The sequence below is a fragment of the Notolabrus celidotus genome, chromosome 1 (assembly GCF_009762535.1).
Source record: "Notolabrus celidotus isolate fNotCel1 chromosome 1, fNotCel1.pri, whole genome shotgun sequence".
In the NCBI taxonomy this organism is placed as follows: domain Eukaryota; kingdom Metazoa; phylum Chordata; class Actinopteri; order Labriformes; family Labridae; genus Notolabrus; species Notolabrus celidotus.
In genome coordinates, this window is record NC_048272.1 from 25,072,733 (window position 1) to 25,091,699 (window position 18,967).

General features: G+C 40.6%; 1 protein-coding gene across 1 annotated transcript in view; it reads right to left on the bottom strand.

The window, feature by feature from the left end:
- Window positions 1-2,896: 2,896 nt before the first annotated feature.
- The window catches only part of ptpra (protein tyrosine phosphatase receptor type A), a 39,671-nt gene continuing 23,600 nt past the window's right edge, over window positions 2,897-18,967 (bottom strand). Inside the window, exons 5-22 of the mRNA XM_034685305.1 lie at window positions 14,361-14,460; window positions 14,074-14,147; window positions 13,453-13,589; window positions 11,970-12,060; window positions 11,663-11,739; window positions 11,532-11,568; window positions 11,338-11,435; window positions 10,585-10,704; window positions 8,387-8,553; window positions 8,173-8,308; window positions 7,900-8,049; window positions 7,678-7,771; window positions 7,229-7,305; window positions 6,928-7,062; window positions 6,147-6,272; window positions 5,850-6,001; window positions 5,361-5,496; window positions 2,897-5,030 (exon numbers count right to left, since the gene is read on the bottom strand). Coding sequence (XP_034541196.1) covers window positions 4,956-5,030; window positions 5,361-5,496; window positions 5,850-6,001; window positions 6,147-6,272; window positions 6,928-7,062; window positions 7,229-7,305; window positions 7,678-7,771; window positions 7,900-8,049; window positions 8,173-8,308; window positions 8,387-8,553; window positions 10,585-10,704; window positions 11,338-11,435; window positions 11,532-11,568; window positions 11,663-11,739; window positions 11,970-12,060; window positions 13,453-13,589; window positions 14,074-14,147; window positions 14,361-14,460 — 1,982 coding nt within the window. The 3' untranslated portion in view covers window positions 2,897-4,955. The remainder of the gene's footprint in view (window positions 5,031-5,360; window positions 5,497-5,849; window positions 6,002-6,146; window positions 6,273-6,927; window positions 7,063-7,228; window positions 7,306-7,677; window positions 7,772-7,899; window positions 8,050-8,172; window positions 8,309-8,386; window positions 8,554-10,584; window positions 10,705-11,337; window positions 11,436-11,531; window positions 11,569-11,662; window positions 11,740-11,969; window positions 12,061-13,452; window positions 13,590-14,073; window positions 14,148-14,360; window positions 14,461-18,967) is intronic.

Below are 18,967 nucleotides of genomic sequence, written 5' to 3' on the forward strand. Positions count from 1 at the left end.
CGTCACTGATGGAAAATGATCCCAGCTCCCTGGACTTGTTTGTCCAGGTGAAACAAGAGCAATTACCTGATCACGACTCTTTCAGTAAATAATTATAACATCATTTATCTCTAATGGATGACTTTGTGGCTATCTACTTATTCATCAGCCCTGGCACAAATATCAATAAATACATCAATTGATCAAACAAATATTACAGTCCCACTATGGCATTTTTTAAAAAACATGTTGTGTAAAGCACTTAGACTAATAATTAAGCAAACTAACATTCACAAACAAGCCATAATCCTTCTTTTGTTCTGAGTCTCGACAGCATCGATTCTTATAAACTAGTTTAAAAATATTGAAAATACAAAATAATGTCTTGATGCATAAAATGATGGATAAATTATGTGGAAACTCTGATATAACCATGTAAGATCAAAGTCAGTTCTGGTCTTACATCATTTCACCTTATTTTTCACATTTTATGGTCTCACAAGTAACAGATTTAAAGAAAGAATAATCAATTAAAAAGAGCAACTAAAGTTTAGGATTAGTAAATGTAATTTAATGTGTGCATTTGTTGTTTGTCCTTTACTTATTACATGTTCTAGTATTACATTTAATTTATGTCAATTTGAGCTAAAACCAGGAATTCCTCACCAGTGTTAAAGGGTTGCTATTTACCCCTTGACCTAGACATCTTACCAACTGGAATAATACCAGGTTTATTTATCTATATGATTATTTTCTCACAATATTGTGCAACTTTTTTATAACCTTAATATAAAAGCTTTACAATAATTTTAATGCAACAGTGGCATGTACAAAGAGGGAGAATGATTGCCAGTCTAACATTCCCTTGTTGTACTGAGGGGGTATGGATTGCAGAAAGCCCTTACGGGACTGTATCACGTCTTAACTTGGTATCCTCATTGCAAGTAACACGACAGATGCAAAGAGACAGGTGTGAAAATAGAGAGTGACCATGTTGGAGGCTGAAAGGAGCAAATCACAGACTGGTTGACAAACATTATGTCCTAAAATGGATTCCAGGTAAAGCTGTCCTCACAAACATTTCAACAGTCAGTCTATTCCCTTATTATTTATTTATTGCTGCAAAAAGCTCATGAATATTTGATGGGGGGTGAAGGGTTAAATACTGATGGAAACCCCCTCATGAGCAACACTCAGGAGGACTGCCTGATCTATACAGCACCTGAACGATTGTCAGTTATACAGCATCACTGTACCATTAGTCTTCATTGAGAAGTGGACTGTAAAGAGCATCAGGTAATTCAGACCTGAAAGAGGAATAAATGCATTGGACACATCAAATTCACAGTTTCACCTAACACTACATTCAGACACAAAACATATGGACAAGTGATAAAATCTCAAGCACTTTATTAGGTTTGAACAGTATCTTGCTTAGAAAGGCCATTTGGCATTATATAATTATATATAATTTTATCATATATATAATTATATATACATATATTCAAATGTTGAATAACAAAACACTAGAAACAAAAATAGGCAAATTAAAAAATAGGATTTGCTTAAGACAATTATACCTAATTATAAATGGCCAAAACAAAACATCTCTAATACATTTCAAAATGGTCCCGATACAGTTCAATATACATCTTTTAAAAAGGGAGAAAAAGGAGGAGAAGAGAATAAAATAAGCAAGGCAGCAGACAGGAATGAAATATAAATAACCTTACATTATGTACAAGAGGGAGTGGGCAGTGAGCACTGGGAAAACTATTCAAATGGCAAAGAAAAACAGAAAAAGGAAGCCAAAGGGGGGACAAGGTTAGTGGATAAAAGACGTAAAGAACATACAAAAATATCAGGCGATGAGCGAAGTTAAACGCTCTAAAAATGTTTTAATTCTTGCTGCATTTAAAATTCTCTGCTGGGGCAGAGCTCCAAAAGAGAGGGATGTGAAACTGGTTTCATCTCTGCATTGACCATCCAACTGCATTTGTTGGAGAAAGAAATGTGACTGCTTGTTGCACATTTGGGTACCCACGACTGATTAGTAGTCACAGACCCCTCATTTACGTGATTTATGTGATTCACGTGATGTGGAATGAAATGAAGCTGTCAAAGTTAAGATGGAATAAATGTTCTATGTTTTCAATGTTAGTTTCAAGGGGTCTTAATATATGTGGCTACAGGGAATGTGAAAGGAGGGATGACTGACCCAGTCTCAGCTTTGGCCCTGTTGATTCGTCATGCAAAGAGGTTTGTCAACCGCCTACAGGTGATAGTTGAGGAAATACAAACAAGATGAGAAAATACTTTTGGATTAGTTCCACCACATTAGTAAAGCTCTTTTTTAAAAACCTACCAGTGAGGCACTTTTCTAAGATCACCAGTTCACTATGGGTTGGCACAGTGTCTTTGTTTTGCTACCAAATGCAGTGAGACATGAGGATCACACGATCCGAACACAAACAGTAAACCTGCTGTTGACACATAGACAGAATAGCCCAACAAAAAAAGCATCTCCTCCTCTAGTAAGTTAAGATTCAATAAGTGACCAAGCAAATTAATGAAGAACACAATGGCACCTAAACATAATGTGCGGGCACTTGTGATGCTTTGGAGCAAAAATAGACCTGAAATGACAATGATGATGCACACATAGCCAACGGCTTCAGTGACTGGTCAATTCATATATCTGCTACTTTTAAGTCCCTTTCAGGGGGGCATAACCCGGGGCGTTATGACCTGCAAGAGCTTCAAGATTCTAAATAAAATTCCCATAACTGATAAAGAAGGACATATCATTACTCTGGCCTTATCTCTTATTTGGTTGCGTATTTTAAGGGCTTTGATTTTGGTGCAAATAGTGCATGAGTGTTCAAACAATCAACATTGACGCTGCATTCAGCCTCTCTGAAATTCAGCATGTACTTTTAATGATTCTGCTATCAATAAATTAAAAATTGATTGTGCTCCTTTTCTCAATAAAAGTCATTGGGCCTGTTACCAAAATAAAATCTGCATTTTGAAAAAGATAGCTTAAAAATTCATGAAAGAAGTATTATTTCAAACATAGCGTTAAAACCTGGGTGAGATAAAAACCTTTAAACATGAGCTGCTTGCTGAGATGAACTCAAGCTGAATTTGATCCATTTCTAAATTCAAACAATCCTGGCATTGGTCATTTCCTGAGCTGACTGAGAGGAAATTAGACTGACCTGAAGCCCTGTGGTTAACTGACATTATTCATGGTTCAATACAATCAGAAAGGGCACGGCCTCATTTGTGACCTCATCTTCAAAATAAAAAGAAACACTGTAGTTCAAGTCTGAGTGCCCTCTTAGGACAGTCATAAAAAAATCATAGCACACATTGCATGGCACCTCCACTATTTAAGTAACAATGCATCCATATTTTAGGACTTTGTTAGCAACAGCATTTGAATAAAAAAAGAAACATTCTTCCGTTTCAGTGTTCAAAGTGGGAAATAGAAGGGATCATTCTTGAAGAGTGATAGCACAGTGTAGTGATGTGAGGCCGATAGAAAATAAAAGACATGACAGTCAGTTCAGGCAAGGAAACCTATACAGAAAGAAATACTCAATACAATCTATAAGAAATACTGACGTGCGTCTGTAAACAAGACAGAAATAAGCTGGGTGTATAACATTTGTTGTGTTCTAGGATGCCATCATGGAGAAAACTTTGACTGTGTGGTTTAGCTCATCTACCTGATCGACATCAGTGGTGGTACTGTAACAGACCGTCAAAAAGAAAGGACATCTATTTGAGATTTTACACAAAAGTTTGACCAATTTTTCTAAATCTTATAGTGCACAAAACGTCTATGCTTATTCCTTACTTTCTCAATTTCCTTACATAATCCAGGAATATGTTGGCTACAGATGCTCAGAGAGTACACTAGCTGTCTTATTCTGGATGTCTAAACATGGTTGGCAGAGAGTCTCAGACTCCAGTGAGTGAAAGACTTTGGCACTCAACAGAAAGCAGACAGCGGTGTTAAAAACACTGTAGTCTCTGCCAGCTTCTGCTCCAGTTTAAATAGACACGCTGATGCTCACAGAAAACAAATGGCTCCTGGTCTCAAGTGTGTGTGTGTTCGTGCGTGTGTCAACCTGAGTCAATGAGCTACATCACAGCGATTCTGATCTCCAATAGTGAGTGTCCCTTTGAACCCCCGACCCCTGAAACGTAAAGGGGAGAAATTGTAATTGGCTCAATCGATGGGATTTAATCTGCATAAAGAATAACCAGCTCCTCTTGTGTGTTTCCTGTATGGATATCTGGGAGTGGAAACAGTCCAGGGTTGGTCTGTAAATGTTGATGCTACAGCGTGGCTCTAGCAAAGCCAAACAAGATTCAATGTCTCACTCCCTAAAAAGAACAAAAGAAAAAAAAATTCCATAAAACCTCACCATGACTCTGGATCTTTTTTTTCTTTTTTTTTTTTTTTACATCAGCCTCCAAAGCATTAGATTTATATTCATATATATTTATATATTTATATGTATATACCAATAAAATACATTACAGGTGCCACCCGAAAATGCAGCCAAACTCAAAACTGTGTCTGAAACCAAAGTAATAAGATGCAACACAGTAAGTATATATACATGTTTGGGGTGGGGGCGAATTGGGAAGCAAGTAGGGGTGAAGGGCTGTATTAACAAGACCAATATTACAAAATATTCAAGAAGGCATCTCAGTTGTTGTCTCTGTCAGACTGCCCTGCCTTGTCCTCCTCCAGGCTGAGGCCTCTGTTCCCTTTTCCTTCAGGCAGTTCGTCTCATCCACTGATCACATTGTGACGAGTCTTTTTGTTAAAAAAAACATCCATCAGATGGGAACATGCAGCTTCCTGCATGGTAATGTGTGTGTGCATCTGTCTGTGTTCTGGTGTGTGCATGTTTGTATGAAGTGTATCTGGACTTCCATCCATCCATGGCAGGTCTCTATTTGAAGTTGGCGTAGTCAGAGAAGGCATCGATATACTCCTGGACCACTTTGTAGCAGAACTCGTACTGCTCCTGAGGAAGGGGAGGCAAATTGTTGAATTATTATCAGTGTTTTCGTGCTGACTAAACAGACAAGTTATAACATCTTAATAAGCGAGACTTAGGGGAGGGGGGTTCAGTTACCCTCTGTCAGAAGCAGGTGATCTCAGTTCATCTCATCTAACTTTAGTAAATAGATGAGTGAGTGTATTTCTTCATGATCAGACTTAAACTTAAACCCTGAAAAAATCATCTTAATGTTTGTAATAAAGAATATAAGTCTGCTGGTTCTATAGTTTAATCTTCTTCAGACAAATGGAATTATAAAAGATTATTTCGGATCAAAGTTCAATGACCCCTCACCAGTGTCTGCACCATGTGTGGTCTCTGCAGTCTGAGGCTCTTGACTGTCTGGAAGACATCCAGTATGCCCTCCGCTTTCACTCTCTCCAGGACCGTACTCAATGCACAGAAAGTCCCCGTCCGGCCAGCACCAGCACTATACATACAGATTAAAATCTTAACATTCAAAGAGTTTGAAAAGGGTGCACAAGGACACTTTGCTGTTAGCGCACATGTCATAAAGAAGGAGCATAGCTGGGAGCAGTTAAAATGTCACAAGGAAGAGGAGAACAATTCGTCTGAGCTGTTTTTTCCTGTGATTTAATGGCTGCAACAATGTCCCAGACACACACACATGCACACGACTGCCAGATGCATTTCCTTCTACAAGAATAACACAAACACTCAACATAATTATCACAGTAACAAGAGGTTTTATGTCCTTCACTGGTAAATACAGGATGAAACAGCAACAGGACGTTTGTGTGAGGGGGGGTATGTGTGTCTTACCTGCAGTGCACTGTGATGGGGTGGTTGCCAGACTGCTGCTGCTGTTTCTGCACCGCAGCAATTATGTTGATCATGCCTTTACCGTCAGTGGGGATGCCCACTTCTGGCCAGCCATGGAAATGGAACAGACGCACAGCCCGAGCCTTGTTCTCCTGGAGAGATAGGGAAAGGCCAACAGAAGACATTAAGATAAGCCTTATAGTATATAATATTCAAAAGATGGGAGTGATTCATAACTGTAAATATTTTTGTCAGCTGGTCCTCCATTGTGTTTAGTTTATCATCTCCACTTCTTACCCTGTTGTTGGTGACCAGGAGGTCCCGCACTGTGTAGCTCTCGCTCTCCTCATCCCTTTTAATCTCGATAGAGATGTCCCCGTGAACCACTACCCCATCGCTGGGCCAGTACTGGGCACACTTTTCCTGCAGAAGTCAGAATGGAGATGGTCAAATTACCAAGCTTGCCGACTCATTCTGACTGTTCAAGGAAATTCAAAATGTCAAAATCATCTCAATCTCCAGCAGGTGCTTTTATAATTCATCAGATGTCTTAAGAGTTCTGCTGGGATAATTCCAAAGTTACACTAACCTGGTAGTGTCAAGTTAACAGTGATTTAATTAACATAATAATATTCTATTTTTGCCACTTAAAGCTAGGGTTGGTAGACACTGAGAACTAGCATGAATTTGAATGTAGCATTTCCTCAGGACTCCGTCTAACCGTCTAAGAAGGGAACGGGCCCGAGGTCGAGCGAGAGGGGCAGTCAGTAGAGTCAGGGGAAGCAGAGGCAGGAGATGGGGAGTGCACGCTGAGGAAATGTAAGCGCAGGAGGCGGGCAGAACGGCAAGACAGGATTTGATTGGTTTCATATTTTGGACCCCAAAAACGGTGATTGGTTGGTGTTTTCCCAGGTTTACTCCGGCTGTAGATAGCAGCTTTTTTTCAGAACACATTATGTATTGATTGCCATCGGGACATAAAGATAATTTTAACCAGTGTAACAAAAAGTGTATCTAAATCCCAGCTTTAATGACCTGACATCTTATCATGTGTCTCTATCTGCACACAGACACACACCTGCCCTCTCTCCTCCAGCTCAGTGAGCATGACGATGGAGCAGCTCCTCCACTCCCAGATCATCCTCCAGAAGTCCTCTATGGTGTGCTGCAGTGGGCCCTGACTCGCCATGTAGGAGTCCTTCTGACGGTAACCCTGTGACCAGACGGGAGGGGATGACAGGAAGTGAAGTCCAGAGAGAAAAGAGGGATGAAGGAGTGATACAAAAATAAACAGTAAGAGGGAGGAAGTAAGGTTTGATCGATTGCTTGCATTAATGAAATGAAATGATCCCCTCTTGACCCAAGGCTTTTACACTCACATCAATGAATGAAGCATTGACGTAGTCGGTGTTCTCCTCTCCTCGTTTGACTGGAATGATCACTCTGTTGAACTCGTCTGTTGGAGGAAAGACGGAACATTACCCTTGACTTAGAAAACCTTCAGGGATGAGATAATGCAGCTATGTTGCATGCTTTGTAGAATAATAATACTCGAACCCACTGCTCACAAGCACAGCTGTTTTGTTAAATGTGTAGAAAAATGTGCTTCATTTAGAAAATCCTGGTGCTATCATCTTCAAATAAAGACTTGTGCAAGCCTTTTATTTCTGTTGGGAAATACCTTATTGATTATTATGTGTTTTTTTTAACACAAAAAATGCTTGAAAAAAGTTATCCAGCATAGGAAATAGTAAGAAATATCTTGTCAGATAAAAAAAAAGACTAGATCACCTTAATTTCAGATACATTTACTCTCCTGTGAACTCACATGGAATGATCTGTAAGACTCTGTTCTTCTTCATGTTGGCAGGCAGGTTGCCTGTCCTCATCTTGTCGTTCTGAATCTTGATGGATGTTAGTTTCTAAGAAAATGAAAGCACAGAGTTGAGATTTAGGTCACAATCTTTTGATTTCATCTTACTACAATGGGGGGGGGGGGGGGTAAATGAGGAGAATTGTCCCTATTGAAAAAGACAACATTTAAACAGACCTTGAATTCAGCCTCCAGGCCACTGCAGCCGGCTCCAGGTGAGGGGGCGTAGAGTTTGGCCAGGTGGGACTCTAGAGAGGTCACCTCCAGCTCTGTGTCCCCGTACAAGTAGTGCTCTAACAACGCCTGGAAGATGAACACGTACTGCATCTATGGGACAAAGGGATGGGGGTCAAGAACAAGAGGAAGTCAAGACATTGTGGACACTGGGAACACTGCATCATGGGACACTGAGTGTGAGCCTTTGTTTGAGGGTGTCAGCACCGCACTCACATCAGTCTGGACCATCTGACAACGTTGGGCTCTGATCCTGGTGACGAAGCCAAAGACGTCCACCTTCCTCTCAGTGTTCATCATGTCTAACATGGCATCGATCACAATGAAGGTTCCTGTCCTCCCCACGCCCGCACTGAAAGACATGACAATGTTGTGAGTTGTGTTGTGTCTAAATACGCAAACATGAAAGTGTAAGCTTCTTTCCACTTACCTACAGTGGACCACAATGGCCCCTGCATACTGAGGGTTGTAATTCTTGACCTTCTTGAGGAACTTGAGCATCCCAATAGGTGTGAAGGGTACCCCGAAGTCTGGCCAGCTGGTGAAGTGGAACTGGGTGACGAGCCTCTGAGGCTTCTTTCCAGACACATCTCCAACCTGAGACAAAATCAAAACAAGTCAGAAACAGAGATGCAAAGGAAGAGGAAGATTGCACAAGAAGAAATAGTTCCTGTAACCTGGTTTTATTTAACAACTTACGTAGCTTACTTGCAGCCAGTGTGATTAATGACAACTTTTAAAAAATAATATTCATCTTTGGCTGACATAAAGAGCAACACAAGTTACTTCCTTTACCAAATAACTGTCCTGAACACAACTTAAGAATAAAAACATTGAGTGAAAACAAAGGGGAGTGTCTCTACAGAAAAAAACAGGTCAGGCTTTGCTTTGAAAAGCACTACCATACTATATTGGTAGATCATCACACCAAAACTTCCTGTCTGTCTGAACAGCAAGGACAAAGAGATATGGAGACAGGGCCTTCTCCATCTGTGCCCCAAAAGTGTGGAATTCTCTTCCCCCCCACCATCCGATTCTCCCCCTCTGTCGAGACTTTTAAAAGTCTTCTCAAAACTATCTTTTATTCATAAGCTTTTAACTGCCCCTAACCACACTGGCTCAGATACTCACTGCACTATTAATTGTATTTCTTGTCATTACTGTTGTTATTAGTGGGTTGGTTGTCACACGGGTTGGTTGGCACACTCGTTATATATCGCCACCAGAGGGCACTTTCTCTCAAATTGGGTTATGGACATTTCCAGACTTAGGATCAGAGCTCACCTACATAGTCTTCTCTGGATTAAGACAGCTGAACGTGAGGTGAGAGGACTTTTTGTGTTTTTCATGTCAAATTGTAAATATTCAGCTCCTGAGTATTTTTCTTCTAGGCTTTTAAACGATGGGTTTATAACAAAACAAGTGTTACCCTTACAAAGTGTGAGGGGAAAGCTATGGTTTAGATTTGTATTAGCTAGCTAAGTAGTTGTTAGATGGTTGTTAGCTTGATGCTAGCAAAAAATTCCAGTTGGGGTTGGTCGTTACATTCTCTTTGGGGTTGGTTGTCACATGTAACAACCAACCCCCATTGTTGGCAAAATCATGCATGATGAAATGAATTGGAGTGCGCAGACCCTACATTTGTCATCACTGTAACTCAGACAGTGACTGAATGTAGCCTAGTTGAGTAGGTCATTATTGTTCGGCCTATTTGTTTTGTTCTTTATGTTGTTATATAGGCTGGCCTAAAGATGTGTTTCCTGTTCATGTTCCTTGCTCATTTCATGTTAAAATGCATTAAGTTATGTAGGCCTATCACTTGTCAGTGCAATTAAACCTTCAAATTTAGTTCTGCCTTCTTGCCTTTTTTAAAAGATTTTTCCCATTGAAATACCATTGTGACAACCAACCCCATAGTGTGTGACAACCATCCCAGTGATGGGGTTGGTTGTCACAATGTGTCAGAGTGTCTTTGATAATTAATTGCCTCTTTGTTACAATGAGTTGGAAAATGAGAGGGATACACATTCCAAGCCAACACCTTAAGCTTCAATTTAATGTAGGAATGACAGTTGAAAGATGTTTTGATGATGAGCAATCATCAAAACAGTAAAAAGTGTGACAACCAACCCCGTTCTCCCCTACAGTTAAATTCATTTTTAATTGTATTGCTCTCTTACCACTCTTCTTTCCCTCTCTCTCCCTCTGTTTGTGTGTTTTTTATTTCATTTTCTATTTGTTTTCCTCATTTTCTGTTGTAAAGCACTTTGGATCAACTGTGTTGTGTGTAAAGTGCTATATAAATAAAGTTGAGTTGATATGTTTCATGCTTGTGACATAAAAATAGCTGATACAGAGCCACTGTCACTTCTAATGTAATTTGACTGAGATCTGTGTGCAACTCGCAACATGCTAACATGCTCCTTTAGTGAAGCGTCACAGTACAGTTGGCTGAGGAAACGCATGCAAAATCAGATTTTACCATCCGACACTGTACTGAACCAAACTGGTGGAATTGCACCATATGAAGAAACGCATCTCACAGGGAGAGCCGGAAGATGGGGGGATTTTCGACAGTATCCTCTAACAAAAACGATTCTAAACTGGTACACACTGAAAAGACATTACCTGTTGGATGCAGAACTTGCGTATAGTGTAGTCAACCAGAACCATTGTGTCCTCAACAGACACACGAATGTTCCCGTATGTCCAACAGCCCTGGTCCGGCCAGTACTGGGCACACTTACACTGAATCAAAGAAAATAATATAGCATTAAGCACACTAACAAATATGTTTACACAAAGTAATAAAAGCCCTGATTTATTTCAGCTGTGGGAAAAAAGGGTGAGACTACAAATTAGGTGGAGCAAATAAAAGCTATGTGTTTATGACAGAGTGAGAACCATGACAAGTCATGCTCGCCCTGGATCTCTCACAGAGATCCACATGACATCAATAACTTACAAACTTTAAAGATAGAAAAGTAACTTTGCCACTAGGGCCATCAAGTAAGAAAATACCCTGCCTTGGTGTAGTGTTTTTTTTTGTCCTCTTGTGCTTACAGCAGGCATTTTCAGGCCCATTGAACCTAAGGTTAGTGGGTTTGTTCTATTGAAACACCTACATCTTCCCTTGTAGCCGCTGAATGATTGTTTGAAATGAAGTTTACAGACAGACAGACAGACAGACAGACAGACACGCGCACACACACACACACACACACACACACACACACACACACACACACACACACACACACACACACACACACACACACACACACACACACACACACACACACACACACACACACACACACACACACACACACACACACACACACACACACACACAGTTCATCATTCCTCCAGCTCTCCTACCTCTTTTCTCTCCTTCAGATTGGTCACCATGACGATGGTTGCTGTGTTCTGCTCCCAGATCATCCTCCAGTAGTCATTAACAGTTTCCTCCTTTGGTCCTGAGGGACAAAGACGGATACAAAAATTCAGAGGACGAGTTAAAAAATATATTATGATTTTGTTTGTTGGACCATTTTTCTTTTTCAAGCACAAACCTTGAGCTGCAATGAACTTATTCTTCTCTTGGTATCCCTACAACAGAAAGTAACCAAAGACAGACAAAGTAAGAGCACATCTGCAGCAGAACTGATTCTTACATGTGAAAAAAAAAGTTCCTTCTACAAACATTAATAAAGGAGGCGTTGATGAAGTCAGAGTCAGGAACTCCCTCCAGAGATGAAAGATGAACCCTGGAGTGATCATCTGGGGGAGGAAGCAGGGGACACAGAAAGTTCAAACCACATCAAGAATAAAAAAAATATTACACATGGCACATTAAAAATTTCCTCATCCTGACCACTGAAGTACAACTCAACAAATCTCTGTCAACTTTCTTTGATTTTCAGCTCTCTACAATGATTTTACAGTCACTCTGACTGCTGCTTTGTTAGTGTGACTTTGGGTCACAGTGTCTGGGTTGTGTTGTTGCTCACATGGCAGGATGTTGACATATCTGTTCTTTTCTTTATTCTCTTCCTTGGAGGCAGCATCACATGAAGCCTGAATGGGGCAGACTGGCAGCGCCTGAAAACAGAAATAAAAAAAGGGTGAGAGAGCAGATACATTAAGAAAACATGATGAGCAGATATGTATCAGCTTTAAACATCAGTGTGTGACCCTGTACCTCACTTCATCTTACTCTCCACCATGTGTTTGTCACAAATCACCCTGAATGTATTTTGTGTAATCAATATGATAGATAAGACACTGAATACTTGTTTGGATTACATTGGTGCAAATTTTTATTCAACTAACAAAAATCTTTCACCTTTTACTTTAGCTGAATATTTAGGCTGTTTGTCTTTTGACCTTTTACGCCTTTGTACTGTTTGACTTGGACTGCTTGCGTGGATTGCTACCTTGCTAACTAGTTTTCTTGCACTAAATTTCAACACTTGCATGAATGTGTTCAGCGTCTCCAACCAATAAACAATACCTGGGCCAAAACCAAGAACATTTTGGGTAGTTCTAGTACAGTATACGCACCGACCATTCTAAGGCCTATTTTCTTTTTCTGATCTGTAAAAAAACGCTTTCAATGATCAATTAACTAGAGAATGGTTGCTTTCTGCCCTTTGCGTCTGATAACCTGCATCTACAGACACCTGCTGCAGGAGATTAGAGAGAGGGGGATCTGATTGTACGAACTCCCTTGTTTATGCACTGATTGAAGTGTGGCGTCTCATACTTAATATGAACCGTCTTTTATTGCCGTTATAAAAGTTCTGTGCAGCTAGTCGCTAATGATGTCACTCTGCAGTCTTAGTTTTTTAACACTGCAAAATGCTAAATCACTGAAAAGTAATGACGTCCATATGTGAACCACATGTAGGTAAAAAATTCACCCAAAAAATTGTGTTATGAGCGCGTCTTAATAAAATGTGCTGAGGATGAATATATTCAAAGCCAGGACAAAACGTCAGGAGGCGGAGCGAGACATGCTGGTGTGTACAAAGAGAGGGAAGCTGTTGATGCAGTGTGTGTGGGTTTGTGATTGTGGTGTCGGGTAAAATAACTGAACTAATTCATGAATTTGTAATGTAATGTAACATAAAATAAATAAGACAGTCTGTTCTCATATTTTCAATGCCCCTTCCCCCCCAGGTACATCCAATCATTGGAGCTACAGCTGTCACGGGGATGTGAGTAGTGTGTGCTCCATCACCAGCTTACTTGTTAATAAACACATGACACCAGTCATGACACAAATGTCTATTTTTGGAAGGCTATTTTTCTTCTGGCCACAGATGTGATATCTTTGTGAATCATATCCTCTTCTCTATTTCTTTAAATGAACTGAGCTTCTACCTGCTGATGGAGACTCACCCTCACTGACATTAGTTTCAAGGATGTGTGTCAAAGGTGAAAGTCAGGCTCAGTTTGTTATCAGAGGGTGTGTGCTCGAGTGTGCCGTACATTAAACTCCTCCCTGAAGAGCTTGTTGTCATCAGCCATGCGGCGGTTCATTTCTTCCTCCAGCTTGTCCACGGGAAGAGGAGGGTACTTCCTGTTTGTGCTGGGTGAGCGGGCCAATAGCGGGACGCTCTGCAGTTCTGCGCCGGCAAGGAGGAAGGGAGGAGAGAGGAAGAGAGGGAAGGAACAGGAGGGGTGAGACAGGTGGAGATAAAGACATGGGATAAGGGGTTAAGAGAAAGAGAGTGTAACTGTCTTGTAGTAAATCAAGTAGCTCTGACTTTAGTATTTGGACTTTTCCCTACAGATGGCCACCAGAGGGCGATGCAAATCAATGCTATGTCTTAAGAGGGAGCGAGCTGCAGCTCTGATGGTTAGGTAATCACAGTTAACAAAAGCCTTCTGGCAACAGTCAACCGGTGATATGTTATCAGTCAGTGGAGCGGGATCAGTCAAGTCTTATCAAAAGCAACTCCAAGTTACAAGTTTGATCAAGCTGGCTGTATAAATTTGCTGATACGACCCAAAACAAACAAAAAGTGCATCGAGACTATGCATCACATCTTCCGACACATACGAAACACACATACAAACACACAGGCCAGTGGGTGTGTGTGTGTTCACCTGTATCATCTGATCTCCCATTGGTCAGCCTGAAGGAGTTTGAATGGCTCCCCGCCTGCTTGTACTTTTTAAACCTGTCAATCAAATCAGATCAAAGAACATTTTAATACACACACATACACACACTGTCTAACACACACGCACACGCACACAAACTGAAAAATAAAAACACTCGCTTTGGCCTCATAGCTCAATGCCAATCAGTAGTTTCCATGGTAACAGGAGCACCTTAGGCCACAGGTCTCCAGCCAGGGTGAAACATGTAGCATCAATTACACTTCACTAACCTGAGCATGTAGAGGATGATGATGATGAAGATGATGACCAGCAGGGAGGACAGGGCCACCATGACGGCTATGATGGGCATCTCATCAGAGTGGTTGTTGTCTGCATTGGTGAAAATGAAAAAAGTCACAGCTTGTCTCATAGATTAGCTTTCTGATGACATTATATTTCTCAATGAGGTCCCAATTATTCACATGTGACACATATGACTGTAAGCTGTGGGTCTTTTATGTTAAATGTGGATGTTTTAGAATGACACATCTGTAATAACCTATTGTGCAACATCACTTCAGGGAGTTACAGTGCACAGCCAAAATATAAATCCACATAAGAATTTTCATTTTGGTACAGAACAAGACGTAACATGATTTTCAGAGCTTTGGTGGTAGTGTTGGGTTGATTTTGTTCTCATTCACTCCTGCACTGGTGTTCACGTTAGCTAAAGTAAGCTAACTCCATGCAGTCTTTAACTGTAAAAAAGGCACAGAGGCTGTGCAGATAAGTCCAGATAACAGATGTTTAGCCATTATAAAGACAAGATTTCAGCTTGTTAATATGTTTAAATTTGGATTAAAAGAAGGCCAAGATTTTGAAGGGAAGTGATATTCTTCCCAAAATAGTTATTCATTCATGATGATATTTCATCAGCTGTCTCACCTAGATAAATATGGACAGTTTGCAGCGAGCAGAGTGCAGATAAATCACAGTTTAACTGAAAGTGTTGACCCTTGGCATCTGTACCTCAAGTGACACCAGACAAGAGGTGGTGGCAAAATCTCAGTCTGTTTGATGTGACTTCTATATGAATTACTTGGATTGTAAATGTAAACACGATCCACATGTTGAAAAGCAGAGAGCTCTATGGTCTGCAGGGATGCTACTGGACAAAACAACACACCTGTGGTCACAAAGGCTAACATTACAAACATTACAGATTAGATATTACATGAACAGAGTAATCTGTTGTTAGCGGTGTCGGGTGCAGATTACAATAGCTGACCGATTTGCACATGTTTCCATCATGCACATGAGTTACTGGTTGAAAGCAACCCTATAGTCTTCCTAGTGACCTTTTACTGCCACAGTTAACACAAAGGACATGAGATATGCTTAAACAACAGCAGGAGTGTACAGCACAAAAAGCTGTCCACCGTTTGTGTGTTGACGATTGGTCAGTAAGACACACAGGGCCCCCAACAAAAGGAGACATTTTTCTAGAAAACTGTACGGCTGTAGCGACAATACAATGACAAACTCAGCTGTTCAACTAGCCGACTCGGAGTTCAAGAAAACTCTCAACGTTGCGGACAAAATCTGCAACAAAGAATGCATCATTTGACTTCATGCTTATGCACTTTCTGGAAGGAGTAGTTTGGAACGCCGCCCAGTTTTGATGCATTTTCTCTTGTGGTTCCCAGGACTTTTTTGGCATTCTTCCTTAGACAAAGTGTACATTGAAATGGAGCAGGAGCAAAACAGGCTGCGGGTATCATGTGGAGCTGACCCAGCCTTGACGGATCTGATGCCATCTATTACCGCTCACAGCTCTCCACACACACTTACACATGCGGCTAACAGACGGCCAGGAGGGAGAGACAATAGAGCAATTACATAACACCTACCAACCCAAAGTGATTGTTATATAATAGATATACTATATAGTACAGCAGGCGCATGTGGCGTGTTAATGCTGACCAGGAGAGTCAAATACTCCACAGCCTCCCCTCCAGTCCTCAAATACACTCTCTTATGGTTTGATCCATCTGCTGCAGTGTGATAGAAAACATACCTGCTACTATTACAGTCAATAACAAAAATAATCCTTCCAAATCAATCAGTGACATCTGATAGTAATAAGTCTATTCCTCTATAATCATGCAACATGAATAATTAATGGAAAGAAAAGGGGTGTGTGTGGGGGGGGGGGTCATGTTTCACCAAGAAGGATGTTACAAACATGGCCAGTGTACGCACACAAAGCTACATGTTTTTTTTTTACCTGGATAACATATGACGTTTCAAGCTGGGGTTGTTAGTCAGATTTGGATACACTTTTTGTTATACTGGTTAAAATGATCTTTATGTCCCGATGGCAATCAATACATAATGTGTTCTTAAAACAGAGTGAAAAAAAGCTGCTATCTACAAACGGAGTAAACCTGGGAAAACACCAACCAATCCCTGCCATCAGGAGCCAAATTATGAAACCAATCAAATCATGTCCTTCCATTCTGCCCGCCTCCTGCGCGTACATTTCATGTTTGTTTGTTGTTTTGGAGGAGCTCCGAGGGGAGGGGAGGGGTTAGACGGAGTCCTACGTATATGCTATATTCAAATTCATGCTAGTTTTCCGTGACTACCAACCCTAGCTTTAAGTGTTATCTTCAGGTTTATCATGTCAAGCCAATTTTGAATTTAGAAATAAAAGCATCACAAGCAACACCCCCCCCCCCCACCAACACATCAGAATATCTACTTTTGGTGGTGTCTGCCTGGATGACTGGTCAAATGCAGCTGCTATTTCCAGCTCTGCTACAATGGAGTCTAAGAGCAGAAAAGTGTTCCACTATCTAAAATATTAAAGGTTGACTCTTGACCAGAGAGCTCAATGGCTTGCTCTTTCTAGCTGTTGCTGCAGCTTTGACAGTCTGAGAGAAAAAAAAGACCCAGCCAGATAGAAGAACACAAAAACACCCCTGATGTGGTTTCGACAGTCCACCGCCGATCTGTGATGTTAATGTAGTGCAGGAGTTATTCTCAGGAATGTTGCTTTCTTGTCATATACAGATTCCCTTTTATCTGTGTGTGTCTACTTCTGCTTTAGCTACAACTCTTTCTAGCCATACATTTTCTATCTACCTTGGAAGATCTGATAACATATAGCATCTCAAATACAGGAAGAAGATACAAGCTAGCATTTAAGTGACTGCTTAAGGTGCATTTCGATCAAGAGTTCTAGGGTCTTTTAGCCCCCAGAACTACTTTCCTCGGAAAAAAAATGTTCCTGTGCCCCAAATTTTTGTCTGAGTTTCGACCACAAGCTGAAGTCCCAGGTAGATTGTGCAAATCAGACCAGTGACGTATGGAGAATTTTTTTTTGTATTAAATAATATTTTGAAATCTTAATAAAAAAACTTAACTAGTATTCATTCCCAGGAACTCCCTCTGTGTTTCAACAACTGTGTAAACGCCACAAACACTGTTACATTCAACCGAAAGTCCCAGGACCTTTGAAAAGTACTACCCCCCCAAGCAGGGGCTTTTCAGGGGGGAGATTATCTACCCCTGAACTAAATTTAGACCCTGGTTCCTTCGGTCGAAACGCACGTAGTTCAGTGGTAAAGTCCATAGTTCCTGTGATGGAAAAACACCTTTAGTGATCTTTAAGGGGGGCGTAAAACAGAAAAAACCTCTGTGAGACTGCCAAATCAAATGTGTACAACTGAGTCAAATAACTTGGATAAAAGTCATGAATGATGAAAGTACGACTGTAACAAAGTACTCAACAGCTACAGAACTGTTACCAATGCAGCAACTACTTGGTCAGTGTTAAATGAAAGTGAGCAACAGAGAGCTATTCCAACCACTACAGTTGTACCAATGCAGACTAATAAGGCTGTATCAGATCTCAACAAGTACACCACTTAATGGGTCAGTCCATTAACATAATCTATTAGTCCCCACATGTGTTTCTAATTCTCTAAAACAGAATCCTTCACAGTAGGAATGTACACAATTAATCGATTATCAATTAATTGATTGTTAAGACATTACTCGATAATCGCATTTTTGTTTTCAATTTTCTGTCACGTGGAACGGACAACATGTGGTCTCTTATTACACTCAGTTATCAGGGAGGTGTTTTAAGTTTAAAGCATGTTTTAATGTGAATCGGCTGTTAAATGTATTGGACACAGCGGAGATGCTCAGCTGGCGGCTGCAGCTGTGCGTCAGGTCTCTGCTTCTAAAGAGGATCAAATCAATGCACAACTACTGCCAACAACGACACATACACAAAGGTTGCCAACTTTAAACAGGACATTTCCCACCTTTAGATACACAGACAACAGACTGGTGGGAATTGCTAGTATGCTATGTTTGCAGACCAACAACATCAGAGCTGTCTGAGCTTTTCTGCCGCTGGACTGATTATGACGCGGTTGCGCTCCCTGCTGACACCTGACCGAATACACATGATCATTCCTCTCAATAAGAACGAGTAGGCAGAAAACTGGACACTGTGAGTCTGAAGTACTTTTCTATTGGTATTATGAGCCTTCACTTTAAAAGACTATGTCCGTAGAGAATATTTTTATGAGCCTGATCGTTGATAATCAGTGTTAAACATGTACCCGTTTTCAATACCGTCAGTTATATGCATTTTGTTGCCGTAGAAATATAATTTAAGGGGAAAAAACGTATTTGGCCTTGTTTGTGACATAAGAATAATAATGTTTTTTTTTAAATTGATTGATCGATAATTGATCGTTAACATTTCCAAAAATCGATCACGGAAAATACTTGAAATGTACATCCCTACTTCACAGTAATGATATACTGTACATTATGGCTGCCATCAGCAACTGCTGCTTTAGAGCTGCAATTAAAA